Raw genomic sequence first — 20,600 nt, 5'->3', positions numbered from 1 at the left:
ATCAACGAGCGAAATCATATCAAATGGGAGTTGTACGGATTGTTTAGTTTCTAAGTTTAGTAATTAATATATGTTCGGTGTCAATTCTCATTCAAAGATCACAACAATTCCGCATTTTTGTTGGTGTCAATACTTTTAGTTCTTTAGATATCCCACCTCGTTTTACATTTAATTGAATAACGATATGTCAGTCAATTTGAGATTATTTTTTGAAATCTAAATAAATGCTAATAACATGTTCAAAAACGATGTTCCTGTCCCTCATGTGTAGTTCAAATAGACTGTAAATCAACTTGCCATCTTGCTAGATATCGCGTTTCAGCTTGAAGTATTTAGCAATCTGTGTTGGTGAAATAGTGTGCTAGCACTGGGGAAGGAGCGGAGAGTGTTCATAGCATTGATTCCGGAGATGAGCGGGTTCGCTTATGAGGAGCGACTGAGAAGACCAAAATTGCACTTAATGGAATTTAGAAGAATTAGGAGGAAGTCTTATACAAAAACATAAAATTGTGAAGGGAATAGATATGACTGAAACATGGAGGAATTCGCAGGAAACTAAAAATCAACCAAGGTTATCTTACTTTGGAAGAAATTTTAACTTAATTAAAATTGGACATACGTTTGAATTCCCTTTTCAGCTTGGGAGATGAACAAAACACATAATTAATGAACATCATTAACGGGGCAAGTTCAGTAAACTCCTGATCATTTTCTTCAAAAAAGTACAATCCGTGTTCATCACCATCCTGTCCGAAGTGCAGAAGACAGTGGGTAAAAGATATTGACAACGACAATGTTTGGGGTAATAGGGAAAGGTAATGGAACAAATTCACCAGTTTGTACAAAAAGGGTCCCATCGGCACTTGGACCGCATGGTCTCCTTCTTTTGTTCTGACAAGTGGTTTGTAGCCAGTTACATATTCAACCGTTTGTTTCGATCCATCATAAATCCTTATGTTCTGGAATTGGGGAAAAGGAGAATTCCTGCTGGGTATTGTCGATGACTGAATCTCGTGATGTTGCCGCCATGTAGATAGGGGAAGAGGATAAAGCCGAATTTTAAAGATGGCAAATTCAACACTTCAAAAAAAGAACATGCTTTCGGCACTTAGTTGCTGACTAAGCATTGTTAGTCAATGTTTATTTCAGCATCGCTAATCGAATAAATTTCTAAACTCCTGAAATCTTTGAATGGGGCACTTTGCTTTGGTCACTGGAGAGCACTGCTGCTGTCTACGGGGATCATCACAATGTTGAGTAAGTCGGCAGTGCAGTAACAAACAGAAAGGTCATTGGGTTGGCAGTGTGCCTCTCTGTGTGGAAACAATTCAGATACATTTAGAAGAAAGATGACAATATTTGATCCCTGCTGTAAATATATTTCCTGTGTTGTCGGTATTGCATGAAAAGAGGATGTCAAATTTCCAACTATCATACACACATAGTGTCATATCACGGAGACAGGCCCTTCCGAATAATATGTTCCGTGCCGACCAAAATGTCCGCCCACACTAACTCCATTTCCCTCCACGCTGCCCATGTCTTTCTAAACCTCTGAAATCCAAACATTTGTCCAAATGCCTTTAAAATGTTCTTTACATATCTGCCACAACCATTTCCACTGGCAGATCATTCCATGTGCGAATCCCCCTTTTGTAAACAACTTTATTTCGCAAAGTAATGATGATTATTGCCCGCAGCTGTTGCATCTGTTTTCTTTATTCTTCAGCACTGCGTTGATTTTTAACACTTCAATTCCCTTCTCTATATTTCAGACAGACTTGTCGATACTGAGGCCAACAGTGCAGGTAATTGCATGTTATTTTTCCAGGGATTGGAATCCCAATATTCTGATGTTTCTGCTCAAATATGAAGTGATGGTGATAAACAGCATGTGTTAATGCTCACTCGTTAATCAGCTGTCTGTTCATAACAACAAGGGTGGTGGTTGCACGACTTCTTAAGTTCTCTCATTTCAGGGTTCGTGGGGGGAGGAGGGTGGAAAAAAAGCGGTTCCAATGCACACTGCCATTCTCTGACAGAAAGACAATACATGGAGATACTATGAAAATTCATCTGCACACACAGTGCTGCTGTCGGCAACGTATATAAACGATTTCACTCACTATTGCGCAGTGACATCATGCTCACATGACCATTCATCCCACAATATTTCGGCCTGTGACAGAAGGAAGTGCGTTTCAGTTTCAGATATTCTCAGGGCGGATCAGTTATGGTTATTCGCCATTCAGCGCGCCCACATCCCATGAATGAATAATACAAATTTTCTCATGGAAACATTTTCCTGATTCTCTTTGTGAGTGTGCATTTTTTTAAAAAAATGATATTTGCCTTTCGCTATCAACAATACATATCCTAAGTTATAGTGTGTATTTTTAGCGTGACCTCACTCCCATTGCATTGTGAGCGCGGAATGCTGGCTGCAATATCGAGCTTTCACAATTGCGCACTGTTCACTTTGATTACCATTTCGATATTTTACAGAGACGGTGTGGCTGAGACTTGAGAATGGGGCTAGTCCTTGCGCTGGCCGAGTGGAGATTCATTACAAGGGACAGTGGGGGACAGTCGATCACGATCTTTGGGACCTGCCAGATGCCGCAGTTGTGTGTCGGGAGCTGGACTGCGGGACCGCGGTCTCTGCCCCGGGCGGGGCTCACTTTGGACGAGGATCCGGACCCATTGTGACCTGGAATGTTGAGTGCAGCGGGACCGAGCGCGCTCTGAAGGAGTGTCAATCACAGCAATGGGGTCACTACAGCTACTCACACGGCAATGATGCTGGTGTCATCTGTTCAGGTAAAAAAAAACTGCTGTACTTTCTGTGTCATTTTATCAAATTCCAGGGCTGCAAAAACAGAAAAGGATGTGATAACTGTGGAATACTTATTCACATAAAAATAACAGAATCACTGATTTATTCAGTATCCTTTTTGAATACTTGACCGTAATGGGAGAGGTAAGTACCTGTTACCCTTTCCACTCCGGGGAAGGGGCAGGGCAGGTGTCCATTGTGATGTCACTTAAAGCCACATTGAGAGAGTTGCACGGCTGGAACTAACAGACTTACAAATCTATGTTTAATGAGATTCAACATTGTGTTGGATGGCACAATCACTTTGTATCGTTTATTTGCTGGCTGGAAGTCACGTTAACTCAAACAGCTGAGGGTCAGGATTCTGGGGAATGAAGATGAATGGAGTCGACAGGGCTACAAAGGCCACACAGATTGATGGAACAACTCATATCCGAATGTGCCAGATCTGCTATTAATCAAATGAATGTTCATCATTCAATAATCTGAGTTCGTATTGTTTGAACGTTTTTCTGATTCAATGCTTTTCTTTCCAGACCACATCATTCCGAGGTTGTTCCAAGGAAGTTCCCAATGTTTCGGCAGACTGGAGGTCCTGTTTGGTGACACCTGGAAAACAATGTGTGGTCTTGACTGGGATTTGAAAAACGCCAATGTGGTCTGTGCGCAGCTTCATTGTGGAGTGGCCGTGTCTCTTTCGAGCTCTGCTCATTCTGGAGGCAGTCCTGTGCTCATGGGGACTGAGGTTTTTAAATGTACGGGCAATGAGACTCAGCTGAAAAAGTGCCCTCGGTCTTCAGACACTCACCAGGATTGCAGTGGACACAGCAATGTTACCCTGATATGTTCTGGTGAGTATGGATGTAATGGAAAAAAAAAAGACTTATGTTTGTTAAAGTGGTGGCGCTGGCATTGGCGGCATTGCCCTAAAAGTGTCAAATCTAAACTGATCCTCCTGGTTTCCCATACTGCCATGCACGAATTGTAATCTGGTAAAATAGACACACAAGTATTGGGAATTCAGATGCTTCGAAATCTTTATTATTGTATTGATGAGATTCTGCGAGTTTGCAAACTGTCTGCACCCACCATACTTTATTGTTTTAATTGTCTAAAAGTCGATCATTGACGATAACATTAAGCACTGGTCAATGTAGATATATACAATGAATATCAAACAATTAGATTTCTGACAAGCCAATAGATTTTCTTGAGGACTCCTTGCCCCGAAAAGATTTTTGGACAAGTTTTTTTTTTATTTAAACTGTTTGAAATAAGTGTACATCAATCTTTGAAACAATTATACCAGAAGAATTTCTGGCTCACAATGACTTACCGTCTGAAATCTATCAGCTTGGTCATACATTTAACCATCTTATTCTGGATTTGTTAGGGGAGCCAAAGGTGATCCAGCTGATTCCCTGATCTTTGACGTTTGTTTGAGTTTATCTTGCCTTCATGCCATTGTGGGTTTGATAATAGTGTCTATACTATCACTGTCTGACTTACTGTCTTTCCAATATGCATGACACTTTTTCCCACAAGCCTTAACATTTTTGCACATTATTTTTCTGAGGACCAGCTAACGGGAGAAATTCTTTTAACCTGCCTTCCTCCAGTAGTCATATTCTCGTATGCCTGCATTTGTTACACATCCTTAAATTCAAGACCATCTACGACCTGTCCAATATATTCGTGTCAAAAATAGAAGCATGTTCATACATGTACTTGAATATTGCTCGCCTTCACCTTCCCAAGGACCATGCCACCCTTTGTGAATTATGTGTTGCACATGCTGGTACACAATGCTTTTCTATCGGTTGAAGGACAACTGGATAACAATCACCATAACGTCTCCAATTCACTCCATTTGCAAACTTAAATTTAAGTTGCATTCCCAGCTACTCAGCCACATATACTGTCAAATTCCAGTGTCACAGCTCATGAAGCACTAAGCTCTTCTGTTTAACTGCACTTCGTCAATAAGTGAATAATGAAAAGGTGATCATCTGAAAGTATATGTTGCACGTCATCTTCCAAGTTGCCAAAACATACCCCCTCACATATTTTGCAATATGATTTATATGCCACTTGTCTGTGCACTGTATGCCCTTCTAAAGTTGGTATCTGCCATAATTAATAGTTTCAACTTCTCGATATCTGGCACACTGAGCTAATTTTTAAATGTCACCCTGTTTCTTAATGCAAACTTGCTCCGCTTTACAAAAAACCCACAGCCACATACTATGCCACATGACTCTTAATAATCTCTCCTTTCTGATATTCAATTTGCAAATTGAATTATTTACCTTTCTCGAATATACTTAACTGGTTGAAGTGTAAAACATGCACATGAAACAGAGGGGAGCACAAGATGAGGGAAACAAGATGAGTGGATTCTGAGGTAATATGACAGGAGATCGATTGGCCTGTACTGCAGCACCCTGATTGGGATCGGTTAGCTCAGTTGTCCGAAAAGCTGGATTGTGATGCATGGCAATACCAAAAGCGTTATTCCATTACCCCCACAATCTGAAATTGCCGGTGAGTAGAGAGCTAACCTTCTTAGCTCTCTACTCACCGGACGAATGGAGACCATCAGGTTAAATCGCCACCAGTCATCTTTCTCTAAGGGGAGAGCAGCCATCAAATTAACCCAGATCAGGTAGCGTCGCAACAGTCACAAGTGTCTAGGCAGAAACCGCATGCATTATTAATATTTTTCAAAGACGTTGGCATGTAAATAGGAGGATGAATTGATTGATAGAGAAAAGACATGCTTTCTGTCAGAGATGTTGCTACTGAGTAAAGTACTCACATTTCAAAAATCTATAATCCACCTTCTTTTGCCACAAGAGTTTGGGACATTCAATCTCCCTTTCAAATAGCGACTGTCAATTTTTATTTTTCTCAGAATGCTTTTTTTTGTAATTCCCTTCAAAAGAATTTGTGCAGAATGGGATCCTCATTTTCGTCAAGAGGCAAGTATAGAGTTTCGATGTTTGATCAAGTTAGGCTTTATGGATGAAGACCAGAGGAGCAGAGAATGAAATGAAGCAGGGAACACGCCCTCCCAGCTAAGACCTTATTCAATGTTCATTTTTTGAAGGGGTACATGCATACTCATGGTCCTGAAAGTCTAACTAAAAGGAGAAGAGCATTTCTGCAGATGACGTAATTGCCAGGTAGACTATCCAAACATTTTCAACGTTAAATGGGGACCGCAAGTATGACAATCTGTTGTATGAATTCGGAACAATGCAGGAAATAGGGAAATTCATTTTCAGATGCAGCTCGTGTGATGCATTACAATGACTCACACCGTTTCGCTTCAGTTCTTGCTTGTGGATTGAAAGGCTTCACTTCCAAATTGAACACGGGGAAATATAAACAAAATTGCTGGAGAAACTCAGCAGCTCTGACAGCAACTCTTGAGAGAAATCAGAGTAACCATTACGAGTCCAGTGATCCTTATTCATAACTGTTCTCCATTATCACATTTTAGTGAAATATCATTGGATTGTCCATTGGATAGTGTGGAGAGAAGACAAGGCCACACTTGGAATAATGTGTTCAGTTCTGGTCGCCTTTTCTAAGAAAGATGTTAAAGCTTTAGAGAAGGTGCTGAGGAGATTTACAAGCATGATGCCAGTACTGGAGAGTATGTCTTATGAAGAAAGGTTGAGGAGGCTAGGGCTTTTTTCCATTGAAGCCAAGAAGGATGAGATGTAAATTGATAGGGGTGTACAAGATGAAGAAAGGCATAGATAGAGTGGATAGCCAGATACATCTCTCCATGGCACAAATGTCTATTCCGAGGTAGCATTAGTTTAAGGTGATTGGAGGAAGGTTTAGGGTAGATGTCAGAGTCGGCTCTTTACACAGAAGTGGTGGATGCGTGGAATGCACTGCCGGCAGTGCGAGTGCAGTCAAATACATTAGGGACAATTCAGCGAATCTTGGATAGACACATGGCAGTTAGTACATTGAAGGGCATGAAGGGTAGTCTGATCTTAAAATAGGATAAAAGGCTGGCACAACATCGAGGGATGAAAGACCTGTCCTGTACTGTTCAGTTGTATGTTGTATGTTATATGTTGTGCAATCGTGTACACATGAAGTTGACCGAGGACGAAGGGAGTTATTGGGAAATCCTTTCCAATTTGGTCAGCATATCATTGGGAAATTATGTCTTTCTATACCCACATTTTGTTTTTAATGGGGATAGATGTTGGAAAGCACCATCATTAAACTAGCCGCAAATCGTTGCAGATACACCTTTCCAAGTCTAATATCTTGTCTTGAAATGTGCGAGCAAGGGGAGAGTTTTACTTTTTAAATTTGGCCAGAGTGGGAATGCCAACAATGAATGCACTCAGTTTCCAGTAAGGCTACGTTGAGGGAATTCTTTTTGGATAGAAATATTCGAATATATTGGCAGCAGATCAGGAGTTTGCAACATCAGAACAATCATGTCAACAAATGTGAGGTTGGCAGACTTGAGGAAAATCATCACAAAAGTTGCCTGTGACAATATCTAATCAATTAGGAATGACGGATAGAGATTAGGCAGGAAGGATTTCAATTCACTGCTTCGGGGCTCCCATCAGCACACTTCCCAAAATCCATCATGACTTGTTGACAATTCACTTCATTTCACCCTTGATCCATGTCAACAGTACGTTTTCCTCCATATCTCTCTCAAATGTTTGGAAAAGAAAGGCGATGGTAAAAATGAAACTGTCTGAAAAGCTATCGGATAAGCCATGATAAAATAGTTTTTTTAAAAAATGGCACATTTACTTGTGATTGTTAATTCTTGAACGTTTCAATTCAGTTTAATCGTTGTTCTAAATACATTTCGTGTTGCAGATGAAAATTGGTGGCCAAGACTGGTGAATGGGGGAAGCCGCTGTGATGGCCGAGTTGAAGTTTACTATAATGGAAGCTGGGGCAGAGTGCAGGACACCCTGTGGGATCTGAATGATTCTCACGTGGTTTGCAGACAGCTGGGATGCGGTCATGCCTTAGAAACGTATAAGTCTTCACAGTACGAGGAAAGTGATGGTCGTCCGTGGGTGCATGATATCCAGTGTCATGGACAGGAATCTCAGCTCCGGGATTGTAGGATCTCAGGCCCATTGAATTCGTCTGTCGCTGACAGCAGTGACGTAGTCATCCTCTGTTCAGGTAAGAAGACGCTACACAGAAGACCTTGCTCAGAACTATCAAAACAGATATCTGTCTCCTGAGAATGTGTATCACACGTTGTTCAGTATTAGTCCAGGTGAAAGCAGGCGTGGGCCAGATGAATGGTTGTGAGCAACTGAAACTTTGCTTTTGGAAGATTCAAGTAGCAAAGATTTTATGAGCCAAAAGTAAAACAGACACATGAGAGAGTTATCAGTAGGGGAAGAGGGTCGAATTAAGATGAGAACTGTGTGTTTGGAAGACCTTGATTTCGATCAACAGAGGTTTTAATTAGTCGGAAGGATTTTTTTGAAGGGGTACATGCATACTCATGGTCCTGAAAGTCTAACTAAAAGGAGAAGAGCATTTCTGCAGATGACGTAATTGCCAGGTAGACTATCCAAAAATGTTCAACGTTAAATGGGGACCGCAAGTATGACAATCTGTTGTATGAATTCGGAACAATGCAGGAAATAGGGAAATTCATTTTCAGATGCAGCTCGTGTGATGCATTACAATGACTCACACCGTTATGCTTCAGTTCTTTCTTGTGGATTGAAAGGCTTCACTTCCAAATTGAACACGGGGAAATATGAACAAAATTGCTGGAGAAACTCAGCAGCTCTGACAGCAACTCTTGAGAGAAACCAGAGTCACCATTACGAGTCCAGTGATCCTTACTCAGAACTGTTCTCCATTATCACATTTTAGTGAAATATCATTGGATTGTCCATTGTTTAGTATGGAGAGAAGGCAAGGCCACACTTGGAATAATGTGTTCAGTTCTGGTCGCCTATTATAAGAAAGATGTTAAAGCTTTTGAGTAGGTGCTGAGGAGATTTACAAGCATGATGCCAGTACTGGAGAGTATGTCTTATGAAGAAAGGTTGAGGAGGCGAGGGCTTTTTTCCATTGAAGCCAAGAAGGATGAGAGGTGAATTGATAGAGGTGTACAAGATGAAGAAAGGCATAGATAGAATGGATAGCCAGAGACATCTCTCCATGGCACAAATGTCTATTCCGAGGTAACATAAGTTTAAGGTGATTGGAGGAAGGTTTAGTGAATATGTCAGAGTCGGTTCTTTACACAGAAGTGGTTGATGCGTGGAATGCACTGCCGGCAGTGCTCGTACAGTCAAATACATTAGGGACATTTAAGCGACTCTTGGATAGGCACATGGCAGTTAGTACATTGAAGGGTATGAAGGGTAGTCTGATCTTAAAATAGGATAAAAAGCTGGCACAACATCGAGGGGCGAAGGACCTGTTACTGTACTATTCAGTTGTATGTTGTATGTTCTATGTTGTTGTGCAATGGTGTACACGTGAATTTGACCGAGGACGAGGGAAGTTATTGGGAAATCCTTTCCAATTTGGTCAGCATATCATTGGGAAATTATGTCTTTCTGTACCCACATTTTATTTTTAATGGGGATAGATGTTGGAAAGCACCATCATTAAACTGGCCACAAATCGTTACAGATACACCTTTCCAAGTCTAATATCTTGCATTGAAATGTGCGAGCAAGGGGAGAGTTTTATTTTTTAAATTTGGCCAGAGTAGGAATGCCAACAATGAATGCACTCAGTTTCCAGTAAGGCTACGTTGAGGGAATTCTTTTTGGATAGAAATATTCGAATATATTGGCAGCAGATCAGGAGTTTGCAACATCAGAACAATCATGTCAACAAATGTGAGGTTGGCAGACTTGAGGAAAATCATCACAAAAGTTGCCTGTGACAATATCTAATCAATTAGGAATGACGGATAGAGATTAGGCAGGAAGCATTTCAATTCACTGCTTCGGGGCTCCCATCAGCCCACTTCCCAAAGTCCATCATGACCTGTTGACAATTCACTTCATTTCACCCTTGCTCCATGTCAACAGCACGTTTTCCTCCATATCTTTCTGAAATGTTTGGAATAGAAAGGCGATGGTAAAAATGAAACTGTCTGAAAAGCTATCGGATAAACCATGATAAAATAGTTTTTTTTTTAAATGGCACATTTACTTGTGATTGTTAATTCTTGAACGTTTCAATTCAGTTTAACCGTTGTTCTAAATACATTTCGTGTTGCAGATGAAAATTGGTGGCCAAGACTGGTGAATGGGGGAAGCCGCTGTGATGGCCGAGTTGAAGTTTACGAGAATGGAAGCTGGGGCAGAGTGCAGGACACCCTGTGGGATCTGAATGATTCTCACGTGGTTTGCAGACAGCTGGGATGCGGTCATGCCTTAGAAACGTATAAGTCTTCACAGTACGAGGAAAGTGATGGTCGTCCGTGGGTGTATGATATCCAGTGTCATGGACAGGAATCTCAGCTCCGGGATTGTAGGATCTCAGGCCCATTGAATTCGTCTGTCGCTGACAGCAGTGACGTAGTCATCCTCTGTTCAGGTAAGAAGACGCTACACAGAAGACCTTGCTCAGAACTATCAAAACAGATATCTGTCTCCTGAGAATGTGTATCACACGTTGTTCAGTATTAGTCCAGGTGAAAGCAGGGCATGGGCCAGATGAATGGATGTGAGCAACTGAAACTTTGCTTTTGGAAGATTCAAGTTGCAAAGATTTTATGAGCCAAAAGTAAAACAGACACATGAGAGAGTTATCAGTAGGGGAAGAGGGTAGAATTAAGATGAGAACTGTGTGTTTGGAAGACCTTGATTTCTATCAATCGAGGTTTTGATTAGTCGGAAGGATTGTCTGATTCTTTGCAGTACTGGGAAGACGTAAAGAACAGAATGAATGTATTAGATAATTCACTGGAAGACGGATGATTTTGTAAAACACTTGTTTTGAGATGTGAAATAGTGACACTGATATCATATGAGACGGAATGCATCACTGATTTATTCAGTATTATTATTTAAACTATTGAATACTTGACGGTAATGGGAGAGGTAAGTACCTGTTACCCTTTCCACTCCGGGGAAGGGGCAAGACAGGTGTCCATTGTGATGTCACTTAAAGCCACATTGAGAGAGCTGCACCGCTGGAACTATCAGACTTACAAATCAATGTTTAATGAGATTCAACATTGTGTTGGATGGCACAATCACTTTGTATCGTTTATTTGCTGGCTGGAATTCACGTTAACTCAAACAGCTGAGGGTCAGGATTCTGGTTAATGAACATGAATGGGGTCGACAGGGCTACAAAAGCCACACAGATTGATGGAACAACTCATATCCGAATGTGCCAGATCTGCTATTAATCAAATGAATGTTCATCATTCAATAATCTGAGTTCGTATTGTTTGAACGTTTTTCTGATTCAATGCTTTTCTTTTCAGACCACATCATTCCGAGGTTGATCCAAGGAAGTTCCCAATGTTTCGGCAGACTGGAGGTCCTGTTTGGTGACACCTGGAAAACAATGTGTGGTCTTGACTGGGATTTGAAAAACGCCAATGTGGTCTGTGCGCAGCTTCATTGTGGAGTGGCCGTGTCTCTTTCGAGCTCTGCTCATTCTGGAGGCTGTACTGTGCTAATGGGTTCTGAGGTTTTTAAATGTATGGGCAATGAGACTCAGCTGAAAAAGTGCCCTCGGTCTTCAGACACTCACCAGGATTGCAGTGGACACAACAATGTTACCCTGATATGTTCTGGTGAGTATGGATGTAATGGAAAAAAAGATTAATGTTTCTTTAGTGATGGCGCTGGCATTGGCGGCATTGCTCTAAAAGTATCAAATCTAATCTGTTCACCCTGGTTTCCCATACTGCCATGCACGAAGTATAATCTGGTAAAATAGACACACAAGTATTGGGATAAAGATGATTCGAAATCTTTATTATTGTATTGATGAGATTTCTGCGAGTTTGCAAACTGTCTGCACCCACCATATTTTATTGTTTTAATTGTCTAAAAGTCGATCATTGACGATAACATTAAGCATTGGTCAATGTAGATATATACAATGAATATCAAACAATTAGATTTCTGACAAGCCAATAGATTTTCTTGAGGACTCCCTGCCGCGAAAAGATTTTTGGACAACTTTTTTTTTATCGAAACTGTTTGAAATAAGTGTACATCAATCTTTGAAACAATTACACCAGGAAGAATCTCTGGCTCACAATGACTTACCGTCTGAAATCTATCAGCTTGGTCATACATTAAACCATTTTATTCTGATTTGTTAGGGGAGCCAAAGGTGATCCAGCTGATTCCCTGATCTTTGACGTTTGTTTGAGTTTATCTTGCCTTCATGCCATTGTGGGTTTGACAATAGTGTCTCTACTATCACTGTCTGATTTACTGTCATTCAAATGTGCATGACACTCTTTCCCACAAACCTTAACATTTTTGCCCAATATTTTTCTGAGAACCAGCAAACGGGAGCAATTTTTTTAACCTGCCTTCTTCCAGTAGTCATATGCTCGTATGCCTGCATTTGTTACACACCCTTTAATTCAAGACCATCTACGACCTGTCCAATATATTCGTGTCAAAAATAGAAGCATGTTCATACATGTATTTGAAAATTGCTCGCCTTCACCTCCCCAAGGACCATGCCACCCTTTGTGAATTATTTGTTGCACATGCTGGTACACAATGCTTTTCTATCGGTTGAAAGACAACTGGATAACAATCACCATAACGTCTGCAATTCACTCCATTTGCTTAATTTAAGTTGCATTCCCAGCTACTCAGCCACATATACTGTCAAATTCAAGTGTCACAGCTCATGAAGCACTAAGCTCTTCTGTTTAACTGCAATTCGTCAATAAGTGAATAATGAAAAGGTGAAAATCTGAAAGTATATGTTGCACGTCATCTTCCAAGTTGCCAAAACATACCCCCTCACATATTTTGCAATATGATTTATATGCCACTTGTCTGTGCACTGTATGCCCTTCTAAAGTTGGTATCTGCCATAATTAATAGTTTCAACTTCTCGATATCTGGCACTATGAGCTCATTTTTAAATGTCACCCTGTTTCTTAATGCAAACTTGCTCCACTTTACAAAAAACACAAACCCACAGCCACATACTACGCCACATGACTCTTAATAATCTCTCCTTTCTGATATTCAATTTGCAAATTGAATTATTTACCTTTCTCGAATATAGTTAAATGGTTGAAGTGTAAAACATACACATGAAACAGAGGGGAGCACAAGATGAGGGAAACAAGATGACTGGATTCTGAGGTAAGATGACAGGAGATCGATTGGCCTGTACTGCAGCATCCCTGATTGGGATCGGTTAGCTCAGTTGTCCGAATAGCTGAATTATGATTCATGGCAATACCAAAAGCGTTATTCCATTACCCCCACAATCTGAAATTGCAATGGAGCTCCTAACCTTTTTAGCTCTCGACTCACCGGACGAATGGAGACAATCAGGTTAAATCGCCACCAGTCATCTTTCTCTAAGGGGAGAGCAGCTATCAAATCAACACAGATCAGGTAGCATCGGAAATGTCACAAGTGTCTAGGCAGAAACCGCATGCATTATTAATATTTTTCAAAGACGTTGGCATGTAAATAGGAGGAGGAATTGATTGATAGAGAAAAGACATACTTTCTGGCTTTTGTCCATTCCAAACGTAATTGTCCCAATACAAGGCTGGTAGTATCATTTTCCAAAAGCAAAACATCGAAAATTCCTTTCGAAACTTCCCTTCCTTCCTCTCAACCTAGTTTTGTTTTATCCTTTTTTGGTTAGCACTTCACCATGCTTTTGGACAACTCAACGGGATTTCAGTTTCGTTGCTGCAATTTAACCGCCCTGCTTTTCAGCTTCACCCCTTTAGCAATGAGGGAGAAAATCCCATGTGCCTTCTTAATTACCTGTTGCAATTACAAACTAATCTTGTGTGATTCAGGCCCCACTGCACAGCGGCGTGCTGCAATTTCTTACCATTCAAGTAGTAGTCCTTGTCACTGTTATTCCCACCGAATTGGATGACTTCACCTTTACTGACATTGTACTCCATTTGACAGAGATTTTCACACTAACTTGCACTATCTAGGTCCCTGGGCAACGTTTTACAGCCCTCTGCTCGCGTTACTCTGCCACTCGTCTTAGTGTCACATCCAAACTTTGACACACTACACGTGGTCCCCAGCTCCAAATCATCGATGTAAATTGCATATAATTCCGGTCCCAACTCTGAGCCCTGAGGCACACCACTAGTTACTGATTGCCAACCAGAGAAGCACTCATTTATACCCACACTTTGATTCTTGTTAGTTAACCAATCTACTATTCATGTTAATGCGTTCTCCGTCATGGCTTGCATCTTTGTCTCATGCAGCAGCCTTTTGTGCGGCACCTTGTTGAATGCCGTTTGGAAATCTAAATACAACGCACCGACTGGGTCCCTGTTGTTCACTGTGGCTGTAATGTCTTCATAGAAACCAACAAATTGTTAGCCTGACGACCCTTCATTGTCCAATGCCAACGGGATAATTTTCATCCAAATGCCTTGCTATTTCTTTCTTGAAAATAAACTCAAGCATTTTCCCCTCCACAAAAGTTCAGCTAACCTGTCTAAGATTCCCCATCTTTTGTCTACCTCCTTTTTTAAACAGTGGCGTCACATTTACTGTTTTCCAATCTGTTGTAACTGCCCCAGAGCCCATTCTGTTTTGTAAAATTACAATAAATCTATTTGCTATATCCACAATATCTCTTTTAGTACACTGGAATGCACTCCATCAGGGCCAGGAGACTTCTGTACCCTGAACTCCTTTAGTGAGCCCAAAACAATTCAAACGTAATACTGATTGTTTCCTAACTTGTTGCCTAACTTCGTCTCTTTCTCATTCACTGGCATGTCATTTGTGTCATCCACTGTGAAAACTGAGACAAAATACCAATTCAATGCCTCAGCCACTTCCTTATATATCCCATGACTAAACACCCCTTCTCAACCCCAAAAGTAGCCATTTTCAATTTAGCGACTCCTTTCTGTTTTATGTATTTAAAGAAACATTTGCGATCTGTCTTTGTGTCCTGGTCAATTTTTGTCACATTAAATATGTTGCTTAATTTAAAACCTTTTTTGTGGCTTTCTGTCGGTCTTTAATGCTTTCACAGTTTTCTAGTTTCCCACTGACCTTTGTCACTTTGTGTGCCTCCTCTTCCAATTTGATAGTCTCCTGATTTCCGAAGACACACATGACTGATTAATCCCTTTCCTGCAGTTCTTCCTTTTCACTGATGAGCATTTTGAAAGACTGCTCTGAAATTCCTCCACTGTTCATCAACTGCCCCACCATAATGTGTTTGCTTCCAGTCTACTTTAGCAAACTCCTCCATCATTCTATTGCATATTCCCTTGGTTAAGCATTACACGAATCAATATACTCTGCTGGACGTAATGAAGAAGGGAGTGCGTATTGAAAGTATAAAATTCTGTGTTTTTAATCTAACAGAGCATATCCAGTTAAAGCTGTCAGATGGTGGAAGCCCTTGTGCAGGTCGAGTGGAGATTTACTACAATGGGACATGGGGATCAGTTTGTGACGACTCCTGGGATATGATAGACGCTGAAGTGGTTTGCAAACAACTGGGCTGTGGACACGTAATGGATATGTCACTTCCTTCCTCGTATGAACCGGGCTCAGGCCCAGTTTGGTTGAAAGATGTGAAGTGTTCTGGAAATGAATCATTTCTCTGGGAATGTCCTTCAGCACAATTGGGTCACCAAGACGATTGTTCTCATAAAGAGGATGTGAGAATTATGTGCTCTGGTAAGGCCACGCCATATTGTTATTCAACTTTTTTTTGATGTGAGACTTTATGGACTGTTGTGTGGGGAGTTAGGGAATATGTGCAGCAAAGATAGCAACTGAACTTAGTGCGACATGTGGCTCAGTGTTTCACACTCGCACTCCTGCTTTAAAGCGCTAGGGATTCAGGCAACTTTGTGTGTGGGTTTGCATATTCTCCCCGTGTCTGCGTGGGTTTCCTTCGGGAGCTCCGGATCCCTCCAACAATCCAAAGATGTGCAGGTCAGGTGAATTGGCCACACTAAATTAATCATCGTGTAAGATGCGTTAGTCGGGGTAAATGTCGGGTCGGGGAAAAGGTCTGGGTATGTTACTCTTCAGAGAGTTGTGTGGAATTGTTGGCAAAAGCGCCTGTTTCCATACACTAAGGAATCTAATCTGGAGTATATTCCTACATCAACTGCATGCCAATCCCTGCATTAAAAGCATCATTAATGGTCCATTGTCAATATTCTGGGAAAAGTGAATATTCTCCAAAATATTCCAAACCGTGTATTGAAGAGAAATTGTTAGTCATGTTCTTTAGTTTTGTACGCAGCGATGAGCATTGTGTTCCTGTCTGTGTATCCCTCGATCGTTCTGCGGCTCTAAATCGGATTGATTCTTAATTTTCCTTCAGTGTATGTCCCCTTTATACTTTCTTCCAGATTTCCCAATTTAGACTTAACCTTTTTTTAAAAAACATCACACACTGGGCACACATACTGGCCATTTATTCTGGTATACTTGCTTTGTCCGTGATCTTTTGAACTGGAACCATACTTCCTATTTGATTGCGAATCAGAATGTTTGAAATTGCCTTGGGGTTACCAAATCCAAAATGCTCACCTCAATATTTAACAGCCCCTTTCCCAGTGGATCACCACTTCCACTTATTGGAATCTGAAAATCTACTTTGACCTCAGACTTTCTATTTGCTGTCAGTTTCGTCTGGCTCCAACCTTAGAAACTAAATCCTTTCAAGATTTTACGAGCACATTTTTGGATGCCTTTGAAATTCCGTGAACGTTGCATCTTCTGTCCTGCTTCTCCTTTAGATGTCCGTGCTTTCTGCCAAATGTTTAGTGAGGATTCTCATGTACCTTATTCATTGACAAGACCTGAGTTGAATGTCAGAGGAGAGACATGGGAATGTATGGAAGACATAAACAATCTATCAACCTGGCAATCTGTTATTGTACGAACAGATCACAAGGAGATGCGGCTGGTGAATGGAAAGAATCGCTGTGAGGGGAGAGTGGAAGTATTCTACAATAAGACGTGGGGAACGGTGTGCTCAGAAAGTCTGGATTTCCACGATGCTGCAGTTATTTGTAAACAGTTGCACTGTGGTGTCCTGGTGGATGTTAGTTATGACAATAAATTATTCGGAGCAGGAACGGGACCTATTTGGCTCGGTGAGATTGATTGTACATCACACGAGTCATCCCTTTGGAAACAGACACATGAGAGAGTTATCAGTAGGGGAAGAGGGTAGAATTAAGATGAGAACTGTGTGTTTGGAAGACCTTGATTTCTATCAATCGAGGTTTTGATTAGTCGGAAGGATTGTCTGATTCTTTGCAGTACTGGGAAGACGTAAAGAACAGAATGAATGTATTAGATAATTCACTGGAAGACGGATGATTTTGTAAAACACTTGTTTTGAGATGTGAAATAGTGACACTGATATCATATGAGACGTAGTGCATCAATAATGGATGTGAATTTAGGGGCTGGTGCGGAAACACTGAAGACTAGATACTTGGAAATAAATGTTGAAATATCGAGGCAATGATGGCCACATGACTGATTTAGATGAACATCAGCAGTGATGGAAAATGAAAACGAATGTAATTCAGGAAGAAATGTTTGGGTTGAGATCAAATTTCTGAAGAATGCTGAATGGACGGCTGGACAGGACTCCACCGAAATGTTCAAATGGTTTCAGAGTGAATGTTGGAGGGTTGATCAAATATTCTTAAATTAACCTTCAATTAGGTGTCTGTTAAATACTGAGGAGAGAAGAGTTCGATTACAGAAGGAAATAGATGGATAGTCGGATAGGCTAGCCAGTGGTAGGTGGAATTCAATTTACATAAGTATGAGGACACACACTTGGGCATGACAAGCAAAGGAAGGTACTCTTTGATGAATTGTAGAACATTTGAAAGCAGCGAACATCAGCGTGAACTTGATGGGTATGTCCAATAGATCCTTACAGTAGAGAGACAGGTAGTTAAAGTGGTCAAGAAGGAATATGGAATACTTGCCTTTATTGTCCAATACAGTATAAGAGCGGGGAAGTCACACTGAAACTTTATTTAATTTCATTTTGGTCAAAGACAGATTAGTGAATGTGACTTCGGAATCCACAACATTGGAGCAGCACCGCCGCACTGGCGATGAGTCTTTCCAGTGTATTCCTTGAGCTGACATTTCGAAATTATGGAGATTTTGGACAGTCTGTGTTGTTTACCTTGGGGCAGAGGAGACCGAGCATTCGAGTTTTACTGAGAGGAATAAAATTATGACAAGCATCGATAGGATAGACACCAAAGAACATTGTCTATTCAGCATTTCGTATGTGTGGTACGAAAGGCATCTTCTTTGGTTTCTATCACGACCATTTCCACCTTGGTAGCCTAATCCTCGCCCTGCAAACTGTCGGAAGCTGAATCTATTTGCACCGTTGTGAAATATGTAAAATTCGCCTGTAATTCAACTGATGTGCAGTTGGGATCCTCATCCTGTGACCTGGGCTACTTACAGCCCTCCTAATGTCTTCCCCCGCTACTACCTGTGGCAAGTTGATCTCATTCAAGTCTCATCTCACTTCGGACTTTGTCCGATTACTCATCTGTTACGTACAAATTGCTTTAAATTCCATCCCAGTAAACATGCCTGACAAACGTTTTCAGTGTCTTCAGATATTTCCCAGTTAATGTGTCCATTGTTACACATCCATCTGCCTAATCAATCGCCTCCACGGTTTTCAGTGTCTTAATATCCTCTAGATGGAGAACTCACAGATCCCACTGCGCTGCAGTAAGTCTGGCTTTTGTCCATTCCAAACGTAATTGTCCCAATACAAGGCTGGTAGTATCATTTTCCAAAAGCAAAACATCGAAAATTCCTTTCGAAACTTCCCTTCCTTCCTCTCAACCTAGTTTTGTTTTATCCTTTTTTGGTTAGCACTTCACCATGCTTTTGGACAACTCAACGGGATTTCAGTTTCGTTGCTGCAATTTAACCGCCCTGCTTTTCAGCTTCACCCCTTTAGCAATGAGGGAGAAAATCCCATGTGTCTTCTTAATTACCTGTTGTGCAATTACAGACTAACCTTGTGTGATTCAGGCCCCACTGCACAGCGGCGTGCTGCAATTTCTTACCATTCACGGAGTAGTCCTTGTCACTGTTATTCCCACCGAATTGGATGACTTCACATTTACTGACATTGTACTCCATTTGACAGAGCTTTTCACACTAACTTGCACTATCTAGGTCCCTGGGCAACGTTTCACAGCCCTCTGCACGCGTTACTCTGCCACTCGTCTTAGTGTCACATCCAAACTTTGACACGCTAAAGTGGTCCCCAGCTGCAAATCATCGATGTAAATTGCAAATACATACGGTCCTAACTCTGATCCCTGAGGCACACCACTAGTTACTGATTGCCAACCAGATTAAGCACTCATTTATCCCCATACTTTGAGTCTTGTTGGTTAACCAATCTACTATTCATGTTAATGCGTTGTCTGTAATGACTTGCATCTTTGTCTTATGCAGCAGCCTTTTGTGCGGCACCTTGTTGAATGCCGTTTGGAAATCTAAATACAACGCACCTACTGGGTCCCTGTTTATCACTGTGTCTGTAATGTCTTCATAGAAACCAACAAATGGTTAGCCTGACTACCCTTCATTGTCCAATGCCAACGGGATAATTTTCATCCAGATCCCTTGCTATTTCTTTCTTGAAAATAAACTCAAGCATTTTCGCCTCTACAGAAGTTCAGCTAACCTGCCTAAGATTCCCCACCTTTTGTCTACCTCCCTTTGTAAACAGTGGCATCACATTTACTGTTTTCCAATCTGCTGTAACTGCCCCTGAGCCCATTCGGTTTTGTAAAATTACAATAAATGTATTTGCTATACCCACAATATCTCTTTTAGTACACTGGAATGCACTCCATCAGGGCCAGGAGACTTCTGTACCCTGAACTCCTTTAGCGAGCCCAAAACAATCTCTAACGTAGTACTGATTGTTTCCTAACTTGTTGCCTAACTTCGTCTCTTTCTCATTCACTGGCACGTCATTTGTGTCATCCACTGTGAAAACTAAAACAAAATATCAATTCAATTCCTCAGCCACTTCCTTATATATCCCATGACTAAACACCCCTTCTCAACCCCAAAAGTAGCCATTTTCAATTTAGCGACTCCTTTCTGTTTTATGTATTTAAAGAAACATTTACGATCTGTCTTTGTGTCCTGGTCAATTTTTGTCACATTAAATATGTTGCTTAATTTAAAACCTTTTTTGTGGCTTTCTGTCGGTCTTTAATGCTTTCACAGTTTTCTAGTTTCCCACTGACCTTTGTCACTTTGTGTGCCTCCTCTTCCAATTTGATAGTCTCCTGATTTCCTTAGACACATGACTGATTATTCCCTTTCCAACAGTTCTTCCTTTTCACTGATGAGCATTTTGAAAGACTGCTCTGAAATTCCTCCACTGTTCATCAACTGCCCCACCATAATGTGTTTGCTTCCAGTCTACTTTAGCAAACTCCTCCATCATTCTATTGCATATTCCCTTGGTTAAGCATTACACGAATCAATATACT

General features: G+C 41.0%; 2 protein-coding genes across 2 annotated transcripts; both read left to right on the top strand.

Moving 5' to 3' along the window:
* Positions 1 to 2,505: 2,505 nt before the first annotated feature.
* LOC122548083 (deleted in malignant brain tumors 1 protein-like) lies at positions 2,506 to 8,207 on the top strand (the record flags this gene model as incomplete). Its single annotated transcript, XM_043686649.1, has 4 exons — positions 2,506 to 2,820; positions 3,373 to 3,687; positions 7,709 to 8,026; positions 8,113 to 8,207. Coding segments are annotated over 4 exons (1,043 nt in total), but the record flags the coding sequence as incomplete, so codon positions are not given.
* Positions 8,208 to 8,446: 239 nt separating this feature from the next.
* LOC122548082 (deleted in malignant brain tumors 1 protein-like) lies at positions 8,447 to 17,254 on the top strand. Its single transcript, XM_043686648.1, has 4 exons — positions 8,447 to 8,459; positions 10,109 to 10,426; positions 15,421 to 15,738; positions 16,965 to 17,254. The coding sequence occupies exons 1-4, from the start codon at positions 8,447 to 8,449 to the stop codon at positions 17,252 to 17,254; spliced, it is 939 nt and encodes a 312-aa protein (XP_043542583.1).
* Positions 17,255 to 20,600: the final 3,346 nt, after the last annotated feature.

Source organism: Chiloscyllium plagiosum, unplaced genomic scaffold (genome assembly GCF_004010195.1).
Source record: "Chiloscyllium plagiosum isolate BGI_BamShark_2017 unplaced genomic scaffold, ASM401019v2 scaf_5914, whole genome shotgun sequence".
Classification (NCBI taxonomy): domain Eukaryota; kingdom Metazoa; phylum Chordata; class Chondrichthyes; order Orectolobiformes; family Hemiscylliidae; genus Chiloscyllium; species Chiloscyllium plagiosum.
Note: the sequence above shows the minus strand (reverse complement) of the source record. Positions and strands in the feature narration are given on the sequence as shown.